The sequence below is a fragment of the Calonectris borealis genome, chromosome 17 (assembly GCF_964195595.1).
Source record: "Calonectris borealis chromosome 17, bCalBor7.hap1.2, whole genome shotgun sequence".
In the NCBI taxonomy this organism is placed as follows: domain Eukaryota; kingdom Metazoa; phylum Chordata; class Aves; order Procellariiformes; family Procellariidae; genus Calonectris; species Calonectris borealis.
In genome coordinates, this window is record NC_134328.1 from 9290868 (window position 1) to 9310592 (window position 19725).

The 19725-nt window shown below is 38.9% G+C and overlaps 2 protein-coding genes across 19 annotated transcripts in view; one reads left to right on the forward strand and one right to left on the reverse strand.

Moving 5' to 3' along the window:
* The window catches only part of BCAS4 (breast carcinoma amplified sequence 4), a 46076-nt gene extending 33833 nt beyond the window's left edge, over positions 1–12243 (forward strand). The window contains exon 5 of the mRNA XM_075166536.1: positions 9197–12243. Within this exon, the coding sequence (XP_075022637.1) occupies positions 9197–9301 (105 nt within the window). The 3' untranslated portion in view covers positions 9302–12243. The remainder of the gene's footprint in view (positions 1–9196) is intronic.
* Positions 12244–13753: 1510 nt separating this feature from the next.
* The window catches only part of ADNP (activity dependent neuroprotector homeobox), a 32662-nt gene continuing 26690 nt past the window's right edge, over positions 13754–19725 (reverse strand). For all 18 annotated transcript variants that reach the window (XM_075166527.1, XM_075166521.1, XM_075166520.1 and 15 more), the window contains one exon: positions 13754–17974. In XM_075166527.1, the coding sequence (XP_075022628.1) occupies positions 14834–17974 (3141 nt within the window). In that variant the 3' untranslated portion in view covers positions 13754–14833. The remainder of the gene's footprint in view (positions 17975–19725) is intronic.

Consider the following 19725-nt stretch of genomic DNA (forward strand, 5'->3'; position numbering starts at 1 on the left):
AAAGGGACCTAGAATTTGAGGCTATTACTATTCTGGTATTGTATGTGCTTGACTCAGACACTGCATCAATAAACAAAAAGAAAAAAGTGCCCATAAAAGTCTAGGACTGACAGCCTTGGAGTCTGCTGTTTATGCCTTAACTCGTTGTTTCAGAAAGACTGAAAGCCAGGATAAGATGCCCGGTTGAGATTCCCTAGCCATTCACTTCAGCACCTTCGGGGAAAAAGCTATCTAACACCTGCTTTGAAGGTTTGTGGGTATAACTCTCAGTCCCCTGGGAACTGGACTGAGACTGTCAGCAAGTGATACATTAGTGAGTAATGAATAAGTTCATTTTGAGTGTTGGATATGAGTAACAGACATAGCAGCAGACTTGGACTTTGTACATCTTGCTTGGAGTGCCACTGGATAATGTGAGTGCAGCACTTCATTTTTTTAATTTATAATTTAACTTGTGCAAGAAGGCAGAAAAACTACCTAACCCTAATACCACGTGGGGATTCCCCAACAGTTAGGGAATGGAATAAATAGCCCAGAAATGCTGAGTTTAAAGCTTAGGGTTAACATAATTAAGACCACAGATAGAGTTCAAGTAATTTATTGCCTCTGTGCCACAGTTAGAATCACTGAATAATAGAAGTTAGAACTTTTGGAGGTCATCAGGTCCAACTCCCTGCTGAAAGCAGGGTCAACCGAAGTTAGATTAGGCTGCCCAGGGTCTTGGCCAGTCAAGTTTTGAACATCTCCAAGAAGGGAGATTTTACAGTCCCTCTGGGCACCTCTTCCAGTCTTTGACCATGTCATCGTGTAGATTTTTTTCCTTATGTCTGACTGGTATTTCTCTTTCCACAACTTACATCCATTGCCTGTAGTTTTTTTGCTATACAGTTCTGAGTAAGAGTCCAGCTCTGTTTTCTCTATAAGTAGCTCTGTCTTCACTCATTAGATAGTTGAAGACATCAACTAAATTGCACTTCTTCAGGCTGAAGAAACTAGCTGTCTCAACCTCTCATCATAATGTATGTGCTCCAGCTCTGGGGGGGAGCTGTCCTTGGCTGGACTTGCTCCAAGTGTGTCAGTCCAGTAAATCCTTCATGAACTGGGGAGCCCAAAACCAGACACAATACTCCAGATTCAGTCTCGTGCCAAAATAGAGGGAAGTGATCACATCCCTCAGTCTGTTGGTTGTGCTCATACTGATACCAGTATGCTGTTAGCTTTGGTCACTGCCAGAGCACTCTGCTGATTCAGGTTCAGCTTCTTGTCTCTGAGGACCACTAGTACTTTTTCTGCAAAGCTGCTTTCTAGCCAGCTGTTAATTAGGTTGGCTAACCATTGTTTGCCCTTATTAGAGTTTTGCTGACTCTTTTCAATCACCTCCTTTTCTTTGAAGTGCTGGAAGTGGATTCCAAAAGGATTTGCTCCGTATTTTCTTTGGGACTGAGGTTAGGCTAAGCATCTTGTAGATCCTTGTATCTTCTTCCTTGGCCTTCTTGAAGATAAGCATGACATTTGGCTTTTTTCCAGTCATCAAGAACCTCCTCTGATTGCCCTGACCTTTAAGATGACTGACAGCAGCCTCACAATGATGCGAACCAGCAACTTTAGCATCCTCAAATGCATCCATCTGATCCCATGGGTTTTGTTGGGTGTTTTTTTTACCAGTTCACTGTAATAGTCCCTATTTGGATCTGCCCCTGTCTTATGCACTTCCTTAGGTTGTGCCACTAGACAGGGACCTGGGAATTCTGGGAGCAGACCTTGCATTAAAAACCATGGCAAAGAATGGATAGAGTTATCTTACTAGTAAAATGAGAATACTTGTGTTAGAAGGATATTGTGAAGGTCAAATGGCCAATTTCTGCCCTTTGTGCTTCTGCAGGTAGAAATGCTAGGATTATTGTTATTATTTATCTTAGTTTGTCTCATTCTTTCTTTCACTCCTACTCCCTTTTGGCTTTCCTGAAGATTAACACATGAGGAGCAGCCCCAAATATATTACTGCTTCGTGTTCAGAAATAAATTGAGAGACTGAGAGTGTTGAAGCCAGGGAAGTCTGCCTTAGGAAGCCCCACAAACACAGACTGTCAGACCAACCACAAATGGCAACAATAAAACAAATCCAGACTTTCCTTTTTAAAGGACATGCTCCTTCTCGCAACGGTATACCGAGAAAATGATTATAATAGTGAGAAACTAGATCCATCATTGAAGAGAAGAAAGCCTTGTGGATAACATGCCCAAGTACAAAATCTTAGACTATACACTTAGAACACATTTTGCAGTGAGATTCTTCAAAGCTGTCACATCTCTTCTGCATCCCACACTTTTTTGGCAGGAGAAGAGCCGCTACATCCTTGTGTTTCTGTCTCCTTAATGAACAGCTAATAAACTACTTTCCTGTGGCTTCAGCAGGATTATTGATTTGTGCAGTGATCATTATTGCAGCTGTTGAATAGATCTTTGCTGAAGAGATTAAGGGGGGAAAAAAGGGGACGTTGTGGTTTTTTCTCCTGTGCTTTTTCTGAATTCTCTTAACTTTGTGTATCTCATTACTATTTATGGAATAAAAATAGCTGTTTGACTGTTTTTACATGTTTTCATGGTACTGCACTTCACAAAGGGAAGCCTGATTTATCCTTCCTTTGAAGAGATTCTAGTCATAAGTGAAAGGTTGTCGTTAATGGCTAATTTCAGCCAAAAGGATATGTATGATGCTTTCTGGAGCTTGCATGGAATTGGCCTTGCTTACACAGAAAGTTTAGAACAACAGGAAGAAGCAGCTTATGATTTGCGATTGAGATGATAATATGATCATGCTAAGAAGGATAAGGCATGTGCTTTCTGAGTTACAAAGCAAACAGGTGACGGAATGCACTTAATTCTAATCTGTAAATTTCCTATTTTTGTTGTGTATTATTTACTTCATAAGCTGTTTAAGAATAAAACCTGCTCAGTCAGTCTGTGGACTATTTACTCTGCTTTTGAGACCATAAATAATTTAGAAAGTTATATGATTGCCTTATGTTTGGAAACAGTATGCCTCAAAGTTTATATTGTCCTCCAATTAGGAGACTAGTAACAGATCACCATAGGAAGAACTCCCCCCCCCCCCCCGGTCAATCAGAGATAAGAAAATTGATGCAAGAGTCAATAATCATCTGGAAAGCCTTCACAGTAATCCCACAGACTTGAAGGAAAAGGAGAAGGTAAGGTGGTCTTCAAACAGAATTCTGTAGAGAATGAGTTTGCAGAGGTTGTAACTGGAAATTTTTGCGAGTGCTGTGAGTGAGGTCAAATACCCAGCTTGGCTGACTCCAGCTCATGGCAGGTGCAGGTACCAGAATCAGAAAAGACTTTTGTATTTTCTCAGGAAGAAAATTCTGCAGCTTGTGCTCCTCATCCAGTCACATTCTGGGCTTAAAGAATGATAGATAGATTTCTTTACCTTTCTGGGATAGTAAAGATGCTGTGCATGTGAAGTCAAGAATGGAATCCAACTCTTGCAAGTCATACTGGGTAAAATATATGTATTGTGGGAGATAAGCAAAAATTGGGCTCTGAAGCTTGTGTTCTGAAAATTGAAGTGGTTTGACATTACTGTGTTTGCCTTAGGACAGAAGCTACTACTGTCCTGAGGAGGAGAACTTACACCCATGCTCTGGCTTTTGCAATTAATAGTTTTGGCACCCTAGTACAAACCTACCTTCATCAGTGATTTAAGGTAGTGTGCCAGACTGAACTAGGATGGCTCTGATGTGGTGACACACTTCCTTCTGCTGACTGAGAGAAAAATAACCTCTGGGAGAGGAATGGGGAGGACAGCTGTAGGCGGTGAAGTTTTAAACCAGTGCTGCAGGCTCTGCTAGAATTCCCCTGTCAGTCCTGATTTAAATCTGGGCTCTGCCTTGACTTGCTGTCTGTTGGGACACATCATGCAATCTTTCTGCCTTGGTTTCCCAAGGTGCAGTAGTGTTTGCCTAGTTTGTAAGGCTATTGTTAGGATTAATCTTCAATCTTCAGTCTATTTCAAAGTTGCTAATTAAAAGGTGATTCCTTGATGCTGGTTAAACAACTTTGAAAAACTTTAAGAAGCTTTTGAGGAGTTATATTAGTTAGCTAAGGATAAGCCTTAACACTGCTTGTTTCTTCCCATTTGTGTAAATGACGTGCTATGTTACATCTTCAGCGGCATGTTTACACAGCACATGCTATAGAAAGGGTGAGTTTCGTTTGTCTTGGCACAGCGGGATTGGTAGCCCCACAAATGGGAGATAAGAATGACCATGGAAGCCAGCCTAAGCAAAAGAGATGTCTCTGATGTGGCAAGGATGGACATCAGACCCCTTGTTCTCTTTTAAAAACATCCTTATTAAATTACATTTTTGGTACATAGCAAGTGTTTAACAGAGAACACGTGGGTGAGGATTTGTTGTGCTCAGCATCAGAGCTGATGTGTGAAGAACATTTTGGTTCTTTTATTCATACTTTTACCAAAAGTGTCTCACAGGAGTCCACTAGCACTGTGCTGCGTGGGCTGGCAGCAATCAAAAGATAGCTGCTGGGAAAAGTCAAAGTTGATAGGTTTTTAAGAAGTAAGGTTTTTAATGTTGAACTTTAAATCTATTTTAGTAGAAATGAAAATAATTTTACCATTGTTATATAAAATTACATTAAAAATTAAGATCATTTTTGAAATTTTGCTGGAAAGAAATGAGAATGTTTGCTTGGTTTTGGAGCTGCTGAAGAAACGGGTTTCAGTTTTTGCCCTGTTTTGGTTTCTACCAATTTCTACCAATAATTATTGCCAGATAGCCAAGAATCCCCTTTTATCTTTCATAGCAGAGTTCAAATTGCTGTTGCAGGTTTCTGTAGAGAAGTGCTCCTTGAACTGCTTCGTTTTCTTTGGATATCTGCAGCGGTGCGTGTCCACTCCAGAAAGCTTCACCGTCTTTCACTGCAAACTAACAGGAGCAAATATGTTTATTGGTATCAAGGGAAAGGTATATTAGTGCTGCTTCAGGTGGTAGGCAGCAGATGTAAAAGAAACGGATTCAGGAGCTCTGGAAACATGAATAGTACTTTTGTTATTGCTTCTTTCTCTGCTTTGAAGCAGCAGAATTGATGAGCAGCTCAGTTCAGAGGGGTAACTACCCCGGTACGTTATTGTAAATACCTCCAAGTTGAACTACCAAGGCTTTAAATTTGGTAGTCTTAAAGGAGGCTTTTATTTTTTCGTGGATCTGGAATGATTGCTGAGAGAGTAAGAATGAAGGTTCAAGTTACCAGCTAAGTTTCTAGAGACACAGCATGTGGAAGGTTAACTTCTTTTTTCTATGTAAAATAATATCCTTCCTCCTTTTCTCAGGTAATCTACTATTTTCTCTGTCTGTGAAAATAGCTGAATGTTTTAGCTGTAATGGTCAGGCACACTGCGAGTAGCCTGGATAAACATACTGTTTGGAATAGGGTCAGAAATCCTTACAATGATGCCAAACCATTCTGCTGGGGCACTTGGTGGCTGTACCAGTGCCCCTGCACCACAGAGAGACCACACCTGCCGCGCTTGCCCAGCTGCTTCCCACAGTGTATTTATTACACATGTAAGCAGGTGAAGTGCTACCTGTTCCTGATCTGTTTGGGAGGCTGTTGGGAAAGAGAATGGCCAGGGACAGACAGGTGAATTGTCTAGCTGGGCTGGGCTCATGGTCCCTGAGGGGTAGATGCCCTACATCTGCGTTACAAAAGCAGTACCAAAGTGGATTTCTGGACCATCTGGTAGATACTTGGATAGAAGGGAAACAATTTTCTGTGTCCACATCAGCAATTCTTAGAGCACTTGCCTTAAATGTAACGTTGTTGTGCAGGGTGACTTAAATCTGGCTATGAAAATGAAACTAAGCAAGCAGAGTCATTCAGCCCAGCATTTATTTTTCTTCAACAGAAGGTAGAATCTAACTGTCTGTGAATTAAGCTGTTTCCTGGATGTGATACGACCTGTAAGTGATCACCTTTTGACCCAGCTTTGCTGTTCTGATGCTGGGTTGCAGTTGTCCGAGTAACCACTATGCTCTTAAATGGGTTATTTTCTTACTGCTCTCGTGTATTTAGCTTTATCAGCTGGGGACCTGGCTTTTAGGGGCTTCAAACTCTATTTCTCCAGGGGTGCTTTTAGTACCTTAGATACTATGTCACACAACTTGTCTCCCTGGATAACTTGGGTGCCTGTTAAAATGCAACTGACTGAAGTCTCTAAAGCTGCCACCATAGGTTTTAATCTTTCAGGCATGATTCTACATGCCATTTCTTTTATTTGCCTGCAAGTGCAGAATTGTTGTGTGTACTTTATTTTTAAAAAGCTCTCTCAAATGTTTTAATCCTTTCATTTCTACTATTTGATCTAGCTTCATCTAAAACTGTTATACTTCCTTCCAAATGCTAAATTCCTCTATAATTCCTTTAATCTTTATTTCCTTATTTATTCACTCATTGTTGGATCTTTAAGTTAATAAATAGTTTCCAAGTTTGGGACAAAGAATACAGGGGTGTAGGGCATCTCAACAGATACCTGTTTTCAGCTTGTGTTTTTCAGGTACGATGTAAGCTTGCTACACTATGCTCCACTGTCTCAAGCCTGACGTAAGAGACAAGAGGAGAAGTAAGGATTTATGTATTTGCACTGAATAGGTGCCATAGGTGCTTCCAGATGCCAGTGAAATGACAGAACCTTGCCCAAGGCCTTTATAGCCTGGATTGGACATAAACACAATTTAGTATTATGGGCACTTGCCCTTCAGCAAGCTGCTGCTGATGCCATCCTAATGAGAGCACCTACTTTCTAAGGGCCATAATCTGGCCTTTATTAGATTGTGACAGACATGAATCAAGTGATCTAGAGGTGGAAAGCTATTTGCCACTACTTAAACGTTTCTCTTTTGATGACTTCAATAGGCTTAGGAATTTCAAGACATTTTCTCCCTTTCCTCCCCCCCCCGCCCCCCGCCCCCCCTTCTTAGCAGGCAACCATACCACTTTTCCTTTAAGTTTCACAGCAGCCTGACCACAAAGGAATTATTTCATGTTCAGTCTGTGATGTGCACAGCACAGAGATTCCTCATGCCCTTGTCTTTTAACCCTGTGTGGCTTTTGTACCATTGTGAAAGCAAGCTTTTCACAGACCCCTTCCTCGTAAAATACTGTCAAGTCATATGGATTGGTACCTTTGCCTCTCATTTACTATTGATTCAGCAGCTATACTTTAAGATAATGAAGACTGAAGCAGTTCCTTTAACATAAGCTGGTAACAAGATTGTTCCTTGATGAAAGTTTGGTGTGGGTAGATGTAAAACAGGAGTCGTCACTTATAAGTATTTATGGCACAGTTACAGGGAGTCACCCACAAGAATTAACTGTGTCAAGAGGGTATATAGAAAACATATAGTACCTGGAGGTCAGAAGGGACTAAGTATAACTATGAATCATAATACCTTATTACTTATATAGTACTATAGGTATTATTCATCAAAGCATCAGATTACTATTGCAGGGATCTCAAAAAAAAAAAAAGTTAATTCTCATTGCAATCGTGGCATCATCTATTTGAAGGAATTCTGGATAGTAAGCGCTAAGAATAAGCAGTTTTAAAATAACCAGTTACAAATGAGAGTGCGACAGTGGTTTCACGAGCTATGGGAAATCCTGAGTCTACTTTTAAAGTTAGTGTGAGAGGCTCATGTCCTTAGTTAAGTTTGATTGCTCTGACCAGCGCTTTCTGCAAACAGATTGTCACTCAGCCTGTTAAGTTTAATTACTATCATTCATAACACTATTCCTGCCTTGTTTTCTCCTGGTGTGACCACTGGTAGCATTGCCCTAGAAATGAAGGACAGAATTATTTTACTTTGAAAATTGGAGTGATTTTTAACTTTTCTTTCTCTCTTCTTTCTCTCTCTTTCCATTTTATTTTATGGAAAATACAGAAAATGTTAGTATTCCACTGTGAATTGTTACAGTTGGCCTTTTTTACAGCTGCTTTGGTTAGGGTTTTTTCTCCTTTCTATTTTGCAGAGGTGAACTTTGTCACTAGTAGTTCTTACACGATCAATTCAGATTCTTCATCTTATCTTTCTCAGTGGTTGTGACTGTTGATTTTCAATCTAGATGAAAAAACTTACATTTTACAGTAAAAATCCTAGTATTCTGCCCATTAAAAGGAGCCTATCTCCTTTTGTTTGGGTCTGCACATAAAAGCTTAAAAACCACATGCATCTGTTGATGATTATCACTAGAAGTATGTTTCTCCCCCATAGCAAAGTTTGTATATCCTAATAGGTAGCAAGTGCCCTTCTCTGAGAACACGGTATTGATCTCTGAGATGTGCAAATGAAGAGTTTGCCAGCAGAACCCCCATTCATCCTGCCTCTTCTGGCAATGGCAGCACAGCAACACAGCTTTGGTAGCCAGTACCTAGGTCATAGTATAAATGAGTGTTTACTTCTTAAATTGTGCCTAGATGTATATGGAGAGCCAGTATCTATTCCAAAGAATTAGCAGTGGATACTATCAAGAAATGTTTGTTACCAGATGCACAGCTTGAAACACATGAATGAGAATTAAATACAAATAAATGTGAGAATTACATCTAAATAGCAAATTATCTGGAAATAAGTTAAGTTTAGAGCCTGAAGACCGTTAGCTTTATGGGAGGGACAGGCTCTTCATTTTCCATTGAGACTGTGATTTTTAGCTAGAGGTTTGAATTGTTGCACTACAGAAATACTATTTTATCTCCTCAAATCAGGATTAATCAATTATTTGAATTCTTAAAAACCCTAGAAGCAAAACCAAATCACTTTCTATATTTCTTCTGTAGTCAGTATTTTCCAGTGTTACTAATTCATTTGCATTTTTCTGTGCTTTAAAACTAATTTCCCCTGTGTCCTACTCTATTTTTATCTGTGCAATATTAATCCAGCTAAGACGATTGCAAAGTCTGTAGAATCAGGTGTGAAAGTAAACAACTGCACATTTTCAGCATTGTTTACAGAGCCAATTATCTTGTATTGGAAAGTAACGTCAGTTCTGAGACGCTGATTCCTCTCCCCACCCCTATGTGTCTCTCACATGGTCAACTCCTTGAAGTATTATTTCCTGTTGTTTAACAATAAGATTAATTTCTGTCCCGTTCTTGTTTCAGAGACATCCTCTGTCAGCAGCACGCTCCTATGACCTGCCAAAACTCTACCGAACTGAAGACTTTTTTCCTATGAACTATGTAGGTAACAAGTATCAAAACAATTAATTTTTGACTACCAAAAGGTTTTTGGGAAAGGCTGCCTGAGTTTATTCTTACAGTTCATACTTTATGACATTAGGAAGAAGCAACTGTTACATTTCAGATTTTTGGCTAGCCTCTCTAAGGGAAGCTAAAAATTTCTGATCATATTGTAGCTGTATGGAGGTTGGAACATTTATTCTAAGATTTGATCACAGTAGTTTGCACTTATTTGATAAGCTTCCTAAATCAATGAAGAGAATGTACAAAAACTCACTTTGTTTACCTTCGCATTTTTATACTTAAATGATCAGAATGTTGAAGAGTGCTCTAGTATAGCATGTTAAAATTGTCAAGTAATGTGCTAATACTACCAGCTTCACAAATGCGCAAATGTTCAGATTTTACAAGAGAACATGAAGTCAATGTCAAAATTAAAATTCAATAAACTGCACATGGCTGAAGCTTCCAGCACTCTATTTCAAACTAGGAATAGGGTTTTAAAAGCTGTTGTGTAATATAACTTGAATGGTATAAATAAACTTTCTGTTATGGACCCTTGGATGTGCAATTTTGTAATGCAGATGCTATTTAGCCAGGACCAGGAGTAGCATGTCTGCACCTGTAGCCTGCTTTTTTTTTTTTTTTAACTGCAAAATAGGTCTAGGGAAAGAAAAAACACTCAATTCTCTGAATAAGGAACATTAGGAAGAGAAGGTTATATTCTTTTCAGATGATTGGCTTTGCATACAGTACAATACAGAGAAATAGAAATAAATGCTCGTTTTAAAAATACCCGTGGAAAAACTCAAGATGGAGGACCCAATGCAAATTCTGTAAAGAGGAAAAAAAAAAAGCTTATGGTGAAAGTAAAGCTACATGGCTTTGAGTAACCATGGAGACCAATGCTTTTCTGATGCAGAAATAAATGAACTCAACCTTTTCATATTTATTACTGGGACTGATGGTGAAAGATAAAGTTGAATTAAAATATAAAGCAACAGAAGACAGACCTAGTCAATGTCTCTGCCTCTGCAATGCAGGTTATTGTAATGGATTATTACGAATGAGCTGGTATTACAGAGAGGCAAATTAGTTATGAAAGGAACAAAATACTCTTAGTTATAGCAACCTGTTTATCCAAATATCAGCTTCTTTATTAACAGAGATGAAGACAGTACACACGACATATTCCTGAAATCGTTTGGTTCTGATAAAAATGGAAATAAACTTGTTTTAATACCATAGCAGTGTATGAAATATATGTACTACAAAATGGTAAACTGTTTACTGTAACTGTATTAGTGGATATTTGAAACCTACTAATTTCTTGGTGGCAAGAATGATAGAATTTTCCTAGAAAAATACTGGGTGAATATTCAGGTTTCTGTCTTGAAAATACATGTCAAAGGGTCAAATATTAATTGTTGAGTTCCTGCTACAGAAATGTTACTGCGGAACAGAGGATGGCAGCATTAAATGTCACTTGAACTTTCAGTAAGATTAAGAGTTTGTGAAATAAAACTTCAATGCAGATATTTCTGCAACATCATGTAAAATGTTTTGAGTAGAAATCCTAGTGTAGATAAAGTGTTAAGTCACAGTACCCAAAGGAAAATGCTGAGATCCAGTGTGACTTTAGTGTCTGATGCACTGGATGGATAGAAAACTAGGAGTTTAGCGAAAGCTGTCTGTCTGGCCCTGCTGGAAAACAGCTGGTCCGTTTGGAGGAAAGCTTATTGGCTGTAACTGCGCTTCAAGGAGCGAGGGGGGGATGGAAGGAGAGAGTGTACTAAACGACCGAGGAAAAGTCTACTTGTTGAACCACTACATCTCAGCTGCAGGTCAGGGCAGTGAACGATGCTTCAAAGTAACAGTTTTTACAAGCCCGTATGAACGCCCATAGAAATAGTGTTGTATAAAATGCAACTACCTTCAACAATCTCAGACTGTCCTTGCCACTCTCAGGTATTCGTCAAAAGTCAAATCACAGGTCACACTAGCTCTGAAAGAGTTTTTGTTGTACAAAGCTGTCTTGTGTCTAGAAACAATGTGTATGCTAATAACCTTCTACTTCATTCTCAGCCATTACAACCTTTAGATTTCAGCGTATTTAAGATGGAAATCACACTTGCTTTGCTGCAATTCAGGTAAACTGGCTGAAACAAATTCTTTAGAGAAGAGTCTTAATGGTCTTTCTGCTCTGTTGTGCTGGCCAAAGCCTGGACAGACGTGTTTTCAAGGTCTCCCACTGAAGAATTTAAGCATCAGCTTGAGCTGGCTACTCTGCAAGCACAGCTGGCACGGTTCTAGAGTTCTGCTATAGACCTTCAGTAATGTATGTAAAAACTAGATAGCTTCTATCTCATACAATTATAATGGTGTGATAAGTTAAGATTACACAAACTGGATTTAAGGTTTCTCCAGTTTTATTTGGCCATTTACCTCTTCTGCTTTTTGACTTCCTCAAAATGTGGTTAGCCTCAAACCTAGAAAGGAATTCCTGCCTAGGCTAAAATCCAGATTTGAAGAGTAACTTGTTTGAAATACTAGAAGGTTTATGCTAAAACTTAAAACAACCACCCCCAGTCCTTCTTGATAGTCCTGGTAAGACAGACTATTTTTGTGCAAGACCTTTAATTTAATCACTATGTAAAATGTTATTTCCTATCATGGAATTTTCTGGCAAATGAAGCATTTCTAGAGTTCAGATTTCATACTCATACTATTCACTGACTACAAACAGGAGCTCAGAATTTGAAAATTTGACTGTAACTATAGAGTTCACTAATATTAAATTAACCTTGCCAGATATTGAGACAAATATCATGCAGATCCGTAAGATGATACCCCATTTTTTATTTCATTACTTACAGATAAAGGTGGTTGTACTACCGTTAAACTGTTGGGGTTTTTTTTAAAGTTTTTAAAAAATGTATTTGAAAAATCCCTTAAAGCCTACATGAAATGACACAAAACAAATTCTGAAATGTCTGAGTTTTCAGAGTGCAGCCTCCTGTGAAATAGAGCAGCCTACAAAGAGAGAAAGGAACCTAACCAGGTTTTCTTAGCAAGGAATAACCTTTTCTAGGACTGCAAGTCCCTGGTTTTGTTGGGAAAAAGATTAACAACCCATTTACACCTGTAAGTGGTAGTTAAACTCTCAGCTGACTTACTGAAAAGTTATTTGCAATGAAATAGTTTGGAAAGCCTGCTAACAAAATGAGTTGAAGCTCAAGTTTTCTTTTAAGGCAGAGAAGGAGCTCTTTTGCTGATGTAAATGTCAAGAGTATTTTTCCTGTATTGTTCTTAAAATGTATCTTCTACCACTTGAGTGCATAATTGGGAGCCAGTCTGACTTCAACTCCTCTCAGTTAAAAAAGCAGAAGAAAAAGTACGTATCTGTTCTGTGAAGGGGGAAAGGAAGAACAGATGAATCTGTTTTCAGTCATCACCTCACACACATAATTAGTTCAACAAAACCCAGAAATGCTCATTCCAAAGAGTGTCAGCAGCACAAGGTAATGGCAGAACATGAGAGCATACACATTCTTGTCTTTGGCTTATATAGTGGCTTGTTCGTTATACTAGTGGAAAGTACAGTTTATACCTACCCAAGACTGCTGTAGAGATATCTGAATGTTTTCTTAAGATCTCCGAGAAGTGGTTTTGCTGTTTAAAATTTTGAAGAGCACAGAACTATTTCCTCCCTTACAACATTAATGAAAATTTCACAGGTCAATTTAGTTCTTGTAAAGTATCAAAAAGTAGGTACTCCGATATTTATTAGACATATGCCTAAATCAAACTCCTTGCTCTAATTAAGAATAGTTTTGTTCTCATCACAATTAGATTCCCTTCAGTAAATTATCATCTTGATGAGGTTTTGGTTATGCAGCTGTCTGTTGGACTGCACACTTGCCAAAATGCAGGACTGGTTTGACCAAACCAATCAAAAATTTTAACAAACTGGTTATTTTTTTTTTTTTTAGTACTCAAATTACTTTTTCTTCAAAGCCAAAACAAGTCTGTAGCTTGTAAGGCATGCTCCTTCATGCTTAAATGTTAAGTATTCAAATACCTTTACTACCATTTACCCTCAATACATAGTACTTCAGCAACATAGTTCTAGGTAACTTTTTAATATGTGAAAGTGATCTCCATCCATGTAAGTACAAAGGGATGAAAAATGCAAGTAATTCATAGACCTTGTTTCTCCAGGATGCAGAACAAGCAAATCACTACAATCCTATTTATAAATTAGTGTTCTAGGATGCTAAATAGTAAAGACAAATTCAGCCAAAGTTAGTTCTGTAGGATTTTCAATATCCTTGAAGGAGATCCGCCTATTCAGTAAGAAAGTACTACACAGACATGCCCCAGCAGAGCTGTGGAACACTTTGGGGGGGGAAGGAAAGAATGTAGCAAGGTGAGACTTACCAAACAGGAATGTAGCACTTGCATGTAATAAAGCAAATATTTACATTAAGCACAATACAGCAATTTATTTAGATGCTTAAATGAAGAATACAAAGGGAAATAAAGATCACAAAATTATACATACTACAACAGTGTGTCATATATTAGATGGTATAAATGAATACAACACCTTGTTGGTGTTAACTAAAGATAAAACTAAATATTCAAAACACAGCACTTTTGTTTCAGTGTGCTGCTTCAACACAATACACTTTTATACAGATCTAAAAGGTGTCAAAATTAGTAGCTGCAAACTTGTTTCTTGCATGTGATTTTTCTTTTTTAGCTTAAAAGATTTCAGAAAATGGCTCTGAAATACGTTTGTCATCAGTTGTAATGTCAAGGATATTCAGAACAAGAAAATTCTATAATACAATAGAGTCCAGATATATTTTTTTTTATGTTGCTGGCCTCTGTTTTGAGATTGTACAAGGTTATGTGCAAAAACTAAGTTTGTCAAAATTCATACTATAGCAGTTTCAAGCTTTTGCTAGGTAAACTAGATACAGCATTTATTACACAGCAGGGCAACACTAAAAAAGAGAAACAAATCTATGATGGGTACACAAGAACAATTTCATAAGCTTCACTTGAATAGGTCTAAAAGACTGTACAAATATACATTTCAACTATTCAGAATGATACATGAAAAAAATCAATTTCCCCATAGTCTACTATACACATTGAACTGGTAGCTTGTATGGTTGGCCCTACACTACCATGTGAAAAAGGGTAATGTTTAAAAAGACATACAACTGAACATGTACAAGAGTGAAATAAATGTTGAAAATGCAGATAAAATAAACCTCTGCTTTTCTCTGTGTGCATTCTGGAGCCACCAGCTTATCTGTTTTCACATTAAGTTACTGTGCTCATCCCAGCAGGTATTCTCAAGCAAGATTAGCCAACAGCATCCTTAAATAACCACTGGAATAATAGTGGCCACAACCACCACACACCATGACCTAGCACTCCAAAGGCAGTACCAGTTAGAATTTAAGCTTAGCAGTCATACTGAAATGAAAGTGTTTAGACAGTTGTAGGTTGGGTCATATTACTGACTCCTCTGAACCGAGCAGCTCATGCTTGCTGGCTACTCAGCTCCACACCAGTTAAGCTGCTATGCATTGGTTCCGCTACTCCATCAGTCACACTGTCAAACTGATCTCCATCCTCACTGTCAATTGTGCTATTCTGCCATTCCATCTGCTGATTTGACAAGCTCTCCTCAATCTCGGATGCATTTTTCCATTGCGACTGGTCCTTAGACCAAAACTCTTCTACTTTTCCATAGGAACGATTCTTCCACTTTGACTGTTCTTCATCACTTTCAGATCCACCCCCTTTTGTCTCAACAGTCGGTTTACTGCTACCAGCATCTTCGCTTTGGGAGGATTCATCTGTCCACACTTCTGGTTTTACTTCTGATGTATTATCTTCAAAATCAGAAACCTGCTGAGAACCAGGCCCACTTTCAGACTGTGAAGCTCCATCTTTCCATTCAACAGCATCATCTTGATCATCCTGATCACCTTCGCTATCTGAAACATCACCTACCAGTTTTTCTGGTTCTTCAGCAGAAATCATCTCTTCATATTTAGAGCTTTCCTCTTGTTTTTGATCAGACTTCTCTGGAGACTGTAATGTATTTTCTTCAATGATTTCCTTGGATATGCTGTCCTCTGGGTTCTCCACTATGCTATTAGAAGAGGTTTTCCCACCGATGTCAGAAATACGCTGACCAAATGGACTACTGCTTTCATTGTATTCCTCTTCTATATTTTCATAGCTGTCCGAGGAACTTTCATTGTCTTTTTCTAAGTTTATTTTTTTATCAACAGTCTTACTAACGTTGACTCTGGAATTCTTTTCATCGTGGTTTTCAAACAGCCATTCAGCATCAAAATCCATTTCATGTTTAACCTTGTTTAACTCTTTCATATTGAAACCAAGCAGCACACCAGGTTTGTATTTTTCACAATCTCTAACACATTTCTTCCTTTTGTTACTAAAATGAGACGCAATATCAGATTTCCATAGCCACAAACTGGCAGCCAGCTTTTCAATCTCTCTCCTAGTGGGATATGGTTGCTTATTAAAATATTTTGTAAGAAATGTTTTCCTGGCCTCATAGGAATCATCTTCATGACCCTTGGGGTCCAATGCTAGAACTACAGGTTCTTCAGGCTTCTCCTCAAAGGCAGAGGGGGAGTCGTCATCATCCATTTTCCTTTTCTTCATTAGCGAGAATTCCATGTGTTCGTAAGTACGTTTCACAGGTGCTACAGCTGGAGACTGACTTAGCCGAGATGACGAAGTACCTTTGTCCTGGCCATTCTGAGTCTTCCCAACCCCCCTGCAGTGAACAAGGTGCAGCGTTATAGTTGAGGCAGTCATGTTACTCGTATATACACCAAGGCAATGAATGCATTTGTAGGTTAGCTTTTTCTCAACCGGATGAACTGTCTGAATTACTTGATGCCTCTCCCGTAGGTGATGTGCAAGTGCATCAGAGATGGGTCCTTTTAGGATTGAAAAGCACAGAGGACAGAGAGTTTTCCCCACATCTTTTTTGTAGGGAACTGCTGCTTGTGGAGAACTTTTTACAGGTACATCAGACTTCTCCTGGATTTTCGGCTGTGGTTTTGGAGGAACTGGGGGAGTATTCTGAGCATGGTAAGCTACAGATTCAGCAGGAGCATCTCTCAGGTTGTAGGTGGTTACAAGAAGATGTATATTCGTGTGACTACCCTGCTGCAATGTCAAATCAAAGGTTAGAGTGGAATCAGTTTTAGGTCCCATTTCTTCATCAACATGAACCATTCGCATGTGAGCAGCCATCTTTTCAACATCATTGAAGGTTGAACGGCAATACGGACAAGACAGACCATGTATTAACATATGATTAAGCAATGTATCAGTGGGTAAATAGCGATTACAGTATAGACATTTGCTAGTGAAATTGTGTATTTTCATTATATAGTTAGCTACTGCAGGCACCTTTTCAGCCTTGTGCTCCTTTTCAAAGTGGACACTATACACATTTTCAGGAAACAGCTCATTACAGATTGTACAGATTTTCCACTTCTGCGTGGATGATGTATTGACAGTGGAAGGACCTGTAGCAGCTACAGGAGATTTCGAGCCAGACTGACCTAATACTCTTGAAGCTGCCTGTGACTGAGATAATGACGTCTGTTTCAACTGAGCTGACGAAAGAGAAGATGAATTGGCAGACTGAAGAGAGTATCTTGCTGAGGCCTGTGATCTCTGCTCCCCTCCAAGAGTATAAGGCCTTCCATTTCCACTTGCTGAAAACTGTTTCATTGTTTGCGATTGTTGTGGAATAGAAACTGGTGCATTACCACTTAAGTTCAGCCTTCCCCCTGGCTGACCAACATAACTTGGTGGTACTGATTTGACTCCGTAATTATTTTGTTGTAGGTGAACATTTGACATCATATTCACTCCTGCGGAATTTAATGTCGGCTTTGGTATAGTGAGTCTGTTCATCATCTGTTGCGACGAAAGAGATCGAACGCTGCCAGGGGAAAGGGGACCCATCCTCTGAGGGAGTCCCATAGGCTTTTTATCCTGTGGTTTTGGAGCTATTAGCATCAAAGGTTTAGATCTTGGAACCACTACATTAGTGTGACCTATCATTGCTGTTACCTGATATCCTATATGTTCATGGTCTTCGATAACATGCTGTACTAAAGCTTCGTATGATTTCGGCATAAAAAGGCATCTTTTGCAGTGAATACTACCCTCCTCTCGGGTACTGGAACTTAACGGAACTGCACCATTGAGTGACTTTTCACCTCCCTTCGCTACGTAAGGAGCAGCAACATGCTGAAAATGTTCCCTGTAAATGTGCTTTCTAACTATTTCATACAGAGGATCTCGGTAAGTGCACTTCTTACAGTAATAAACAGCTTGTTCTACACTGTCAGCCTGCTTAGGTTTAAGGCTATCATGTTTGTTTTTATCTTTAAAAGTGCTGATGCCTCCACTCGGTGTATTGGCATTTGGAGCATGAAATATTTTAATGTGCGTTTCCAAAGTCTTTTTGTCCGCATTGAAAGTACAGTAAGGACAATTAAGGAGAATCCTATTTTCAAAGTCTTCACTATGAACATTCCGGAAGTGGCTTTTGTATGCTGAAAAGAACTTCGAGGAAAATGGACATGCACTGCAGCAAAAGGGCTTTGTCCGATAGTCCTTAAAACAAAGAACAAAGCAGAAACTAAATATTGAAAAGCAGTTTTTAGAAAAACAACATCCATGATCTTCTCTAAACAGTAATGTTGCTAAATAACAGTCTCAAACCTTTAGATTAGCTGCTTCTCTCCAATTTTTGGCCTGCAGATCAGGCCCTAAAAAGTTTATCATCTGAACATACATGTGATGTGGCCAGTGCCAATTCAGAGGTCCCTCAAGAGTTTAACCATAAACTCAGCTTGCAAGGCTAAATCATAAGCACCTTTCTCCACCAGTCAAAAAAGCCTCATTCCCTGCAGCTGAGCTGCATGAAAAAGTTCACTGTAAGCTCATTTCCAGGGGGAAAAGGCAAGCATGACTCTTTGAGTAGCATGAGACTGTATCCAGAAGACAAGTCAAAAATCTGCCAAACATTTATAGATATAAGACAGATATATAACTTCAGCTATTTCAGTGTCTTAATCCATTACAAACTTTAATATAAAAGATGCTCCTCAAAACCCATTTTTGGTGAACAAATGGATTTAAGCTTACCAAGTCATATACTAAGGCTACACAAGCCCTTAAAGCCACCAAGCCTTTTCCTTCTAATCAAAGCACAAACCTGATTTTTAAAACAATCTTGAATCAGAAAAAAAGGTATTTGAAAATTCCACACTTGCATTTTCCCTACACCCTTTATCTTTGCTATACTTAACGTGTTGCCAATGCAGTTCTTGTCAACTGTTATAACAGAAACTAAAGTTACATTGGCCCTAGAGATAGCCACAAGCAATCTGGCATTTCAGATGAGGTAAGACATGACATTCAAATAGTTACAAACATTCATCACGAGTGTCAAAACAAGCTACACATGGATTATCTGAAGTAGCTGGAGAGTTGTACTCTCCCTCTGCCTAAGCAAGTAGGGATATATGCTTCTGTCCACCTTCTGAAGCCTCAGACATCTGGTAGGCTGGAGACAAGATACAACATAACAAGCTAAACAAAAGCTGTCTCCTTTTATATTACAATTTTTATTCTGGAATTAACTAGAAAAAAGGACATCATCAGTGTATTTTATGGAACACAGTAACAAAGGGACATTTTTAGATTAACACTACACTAGGAATCCATCATAATACAGGTTCCCATTTCCTGTAAGAGCAGTCCTGATCTTTAAGATGCTAAAAGAGGGCTTATTTTGTAGAGAGATTTCTCACCTTCTCACTGTTCTGTCAGTACTGGTATTACTCTGTGTTGTACCATCGGTGGAGGCTACTGCAGTGCACATGACTTGCCTTAAATGTGTTTAATCAGAATCAAGTATTATTTCCTCCCTCCACTTCTAGCTCAATTCAAATTTCCTTCATTACTGGCTCAGAAACATCTAAAAAGTAAGACTTCCAGCGTCACTTCATTCTGCTGTACAGAACTAGATAGGCCTAAACCAGATCTTGGACATAGTCAGATTATGAGAATCTTCAGATGTGGCAGACAGCTAACAGAGCTACAACAGTAGCGGACAGAGCAGCAGTTAGATGTGTTCATTTAAACTTTTTCTGAAATGATGAAAACAGACAATGAAACATTTAAGGAAAGGTAAAAAAACTTATCACGAACTGTATAAAATTGTTGCTCTTTGGACCAGAAGGACAGTGAAATTGTGCTCAGCTTGAAAACAGATGGGCTCTTAATAGGCAGTTGTCAAAGGGTGAGTGAGATTTCTTGACCGATCAGTTCTCCAGTATTTGGCTATCCATACTACTACG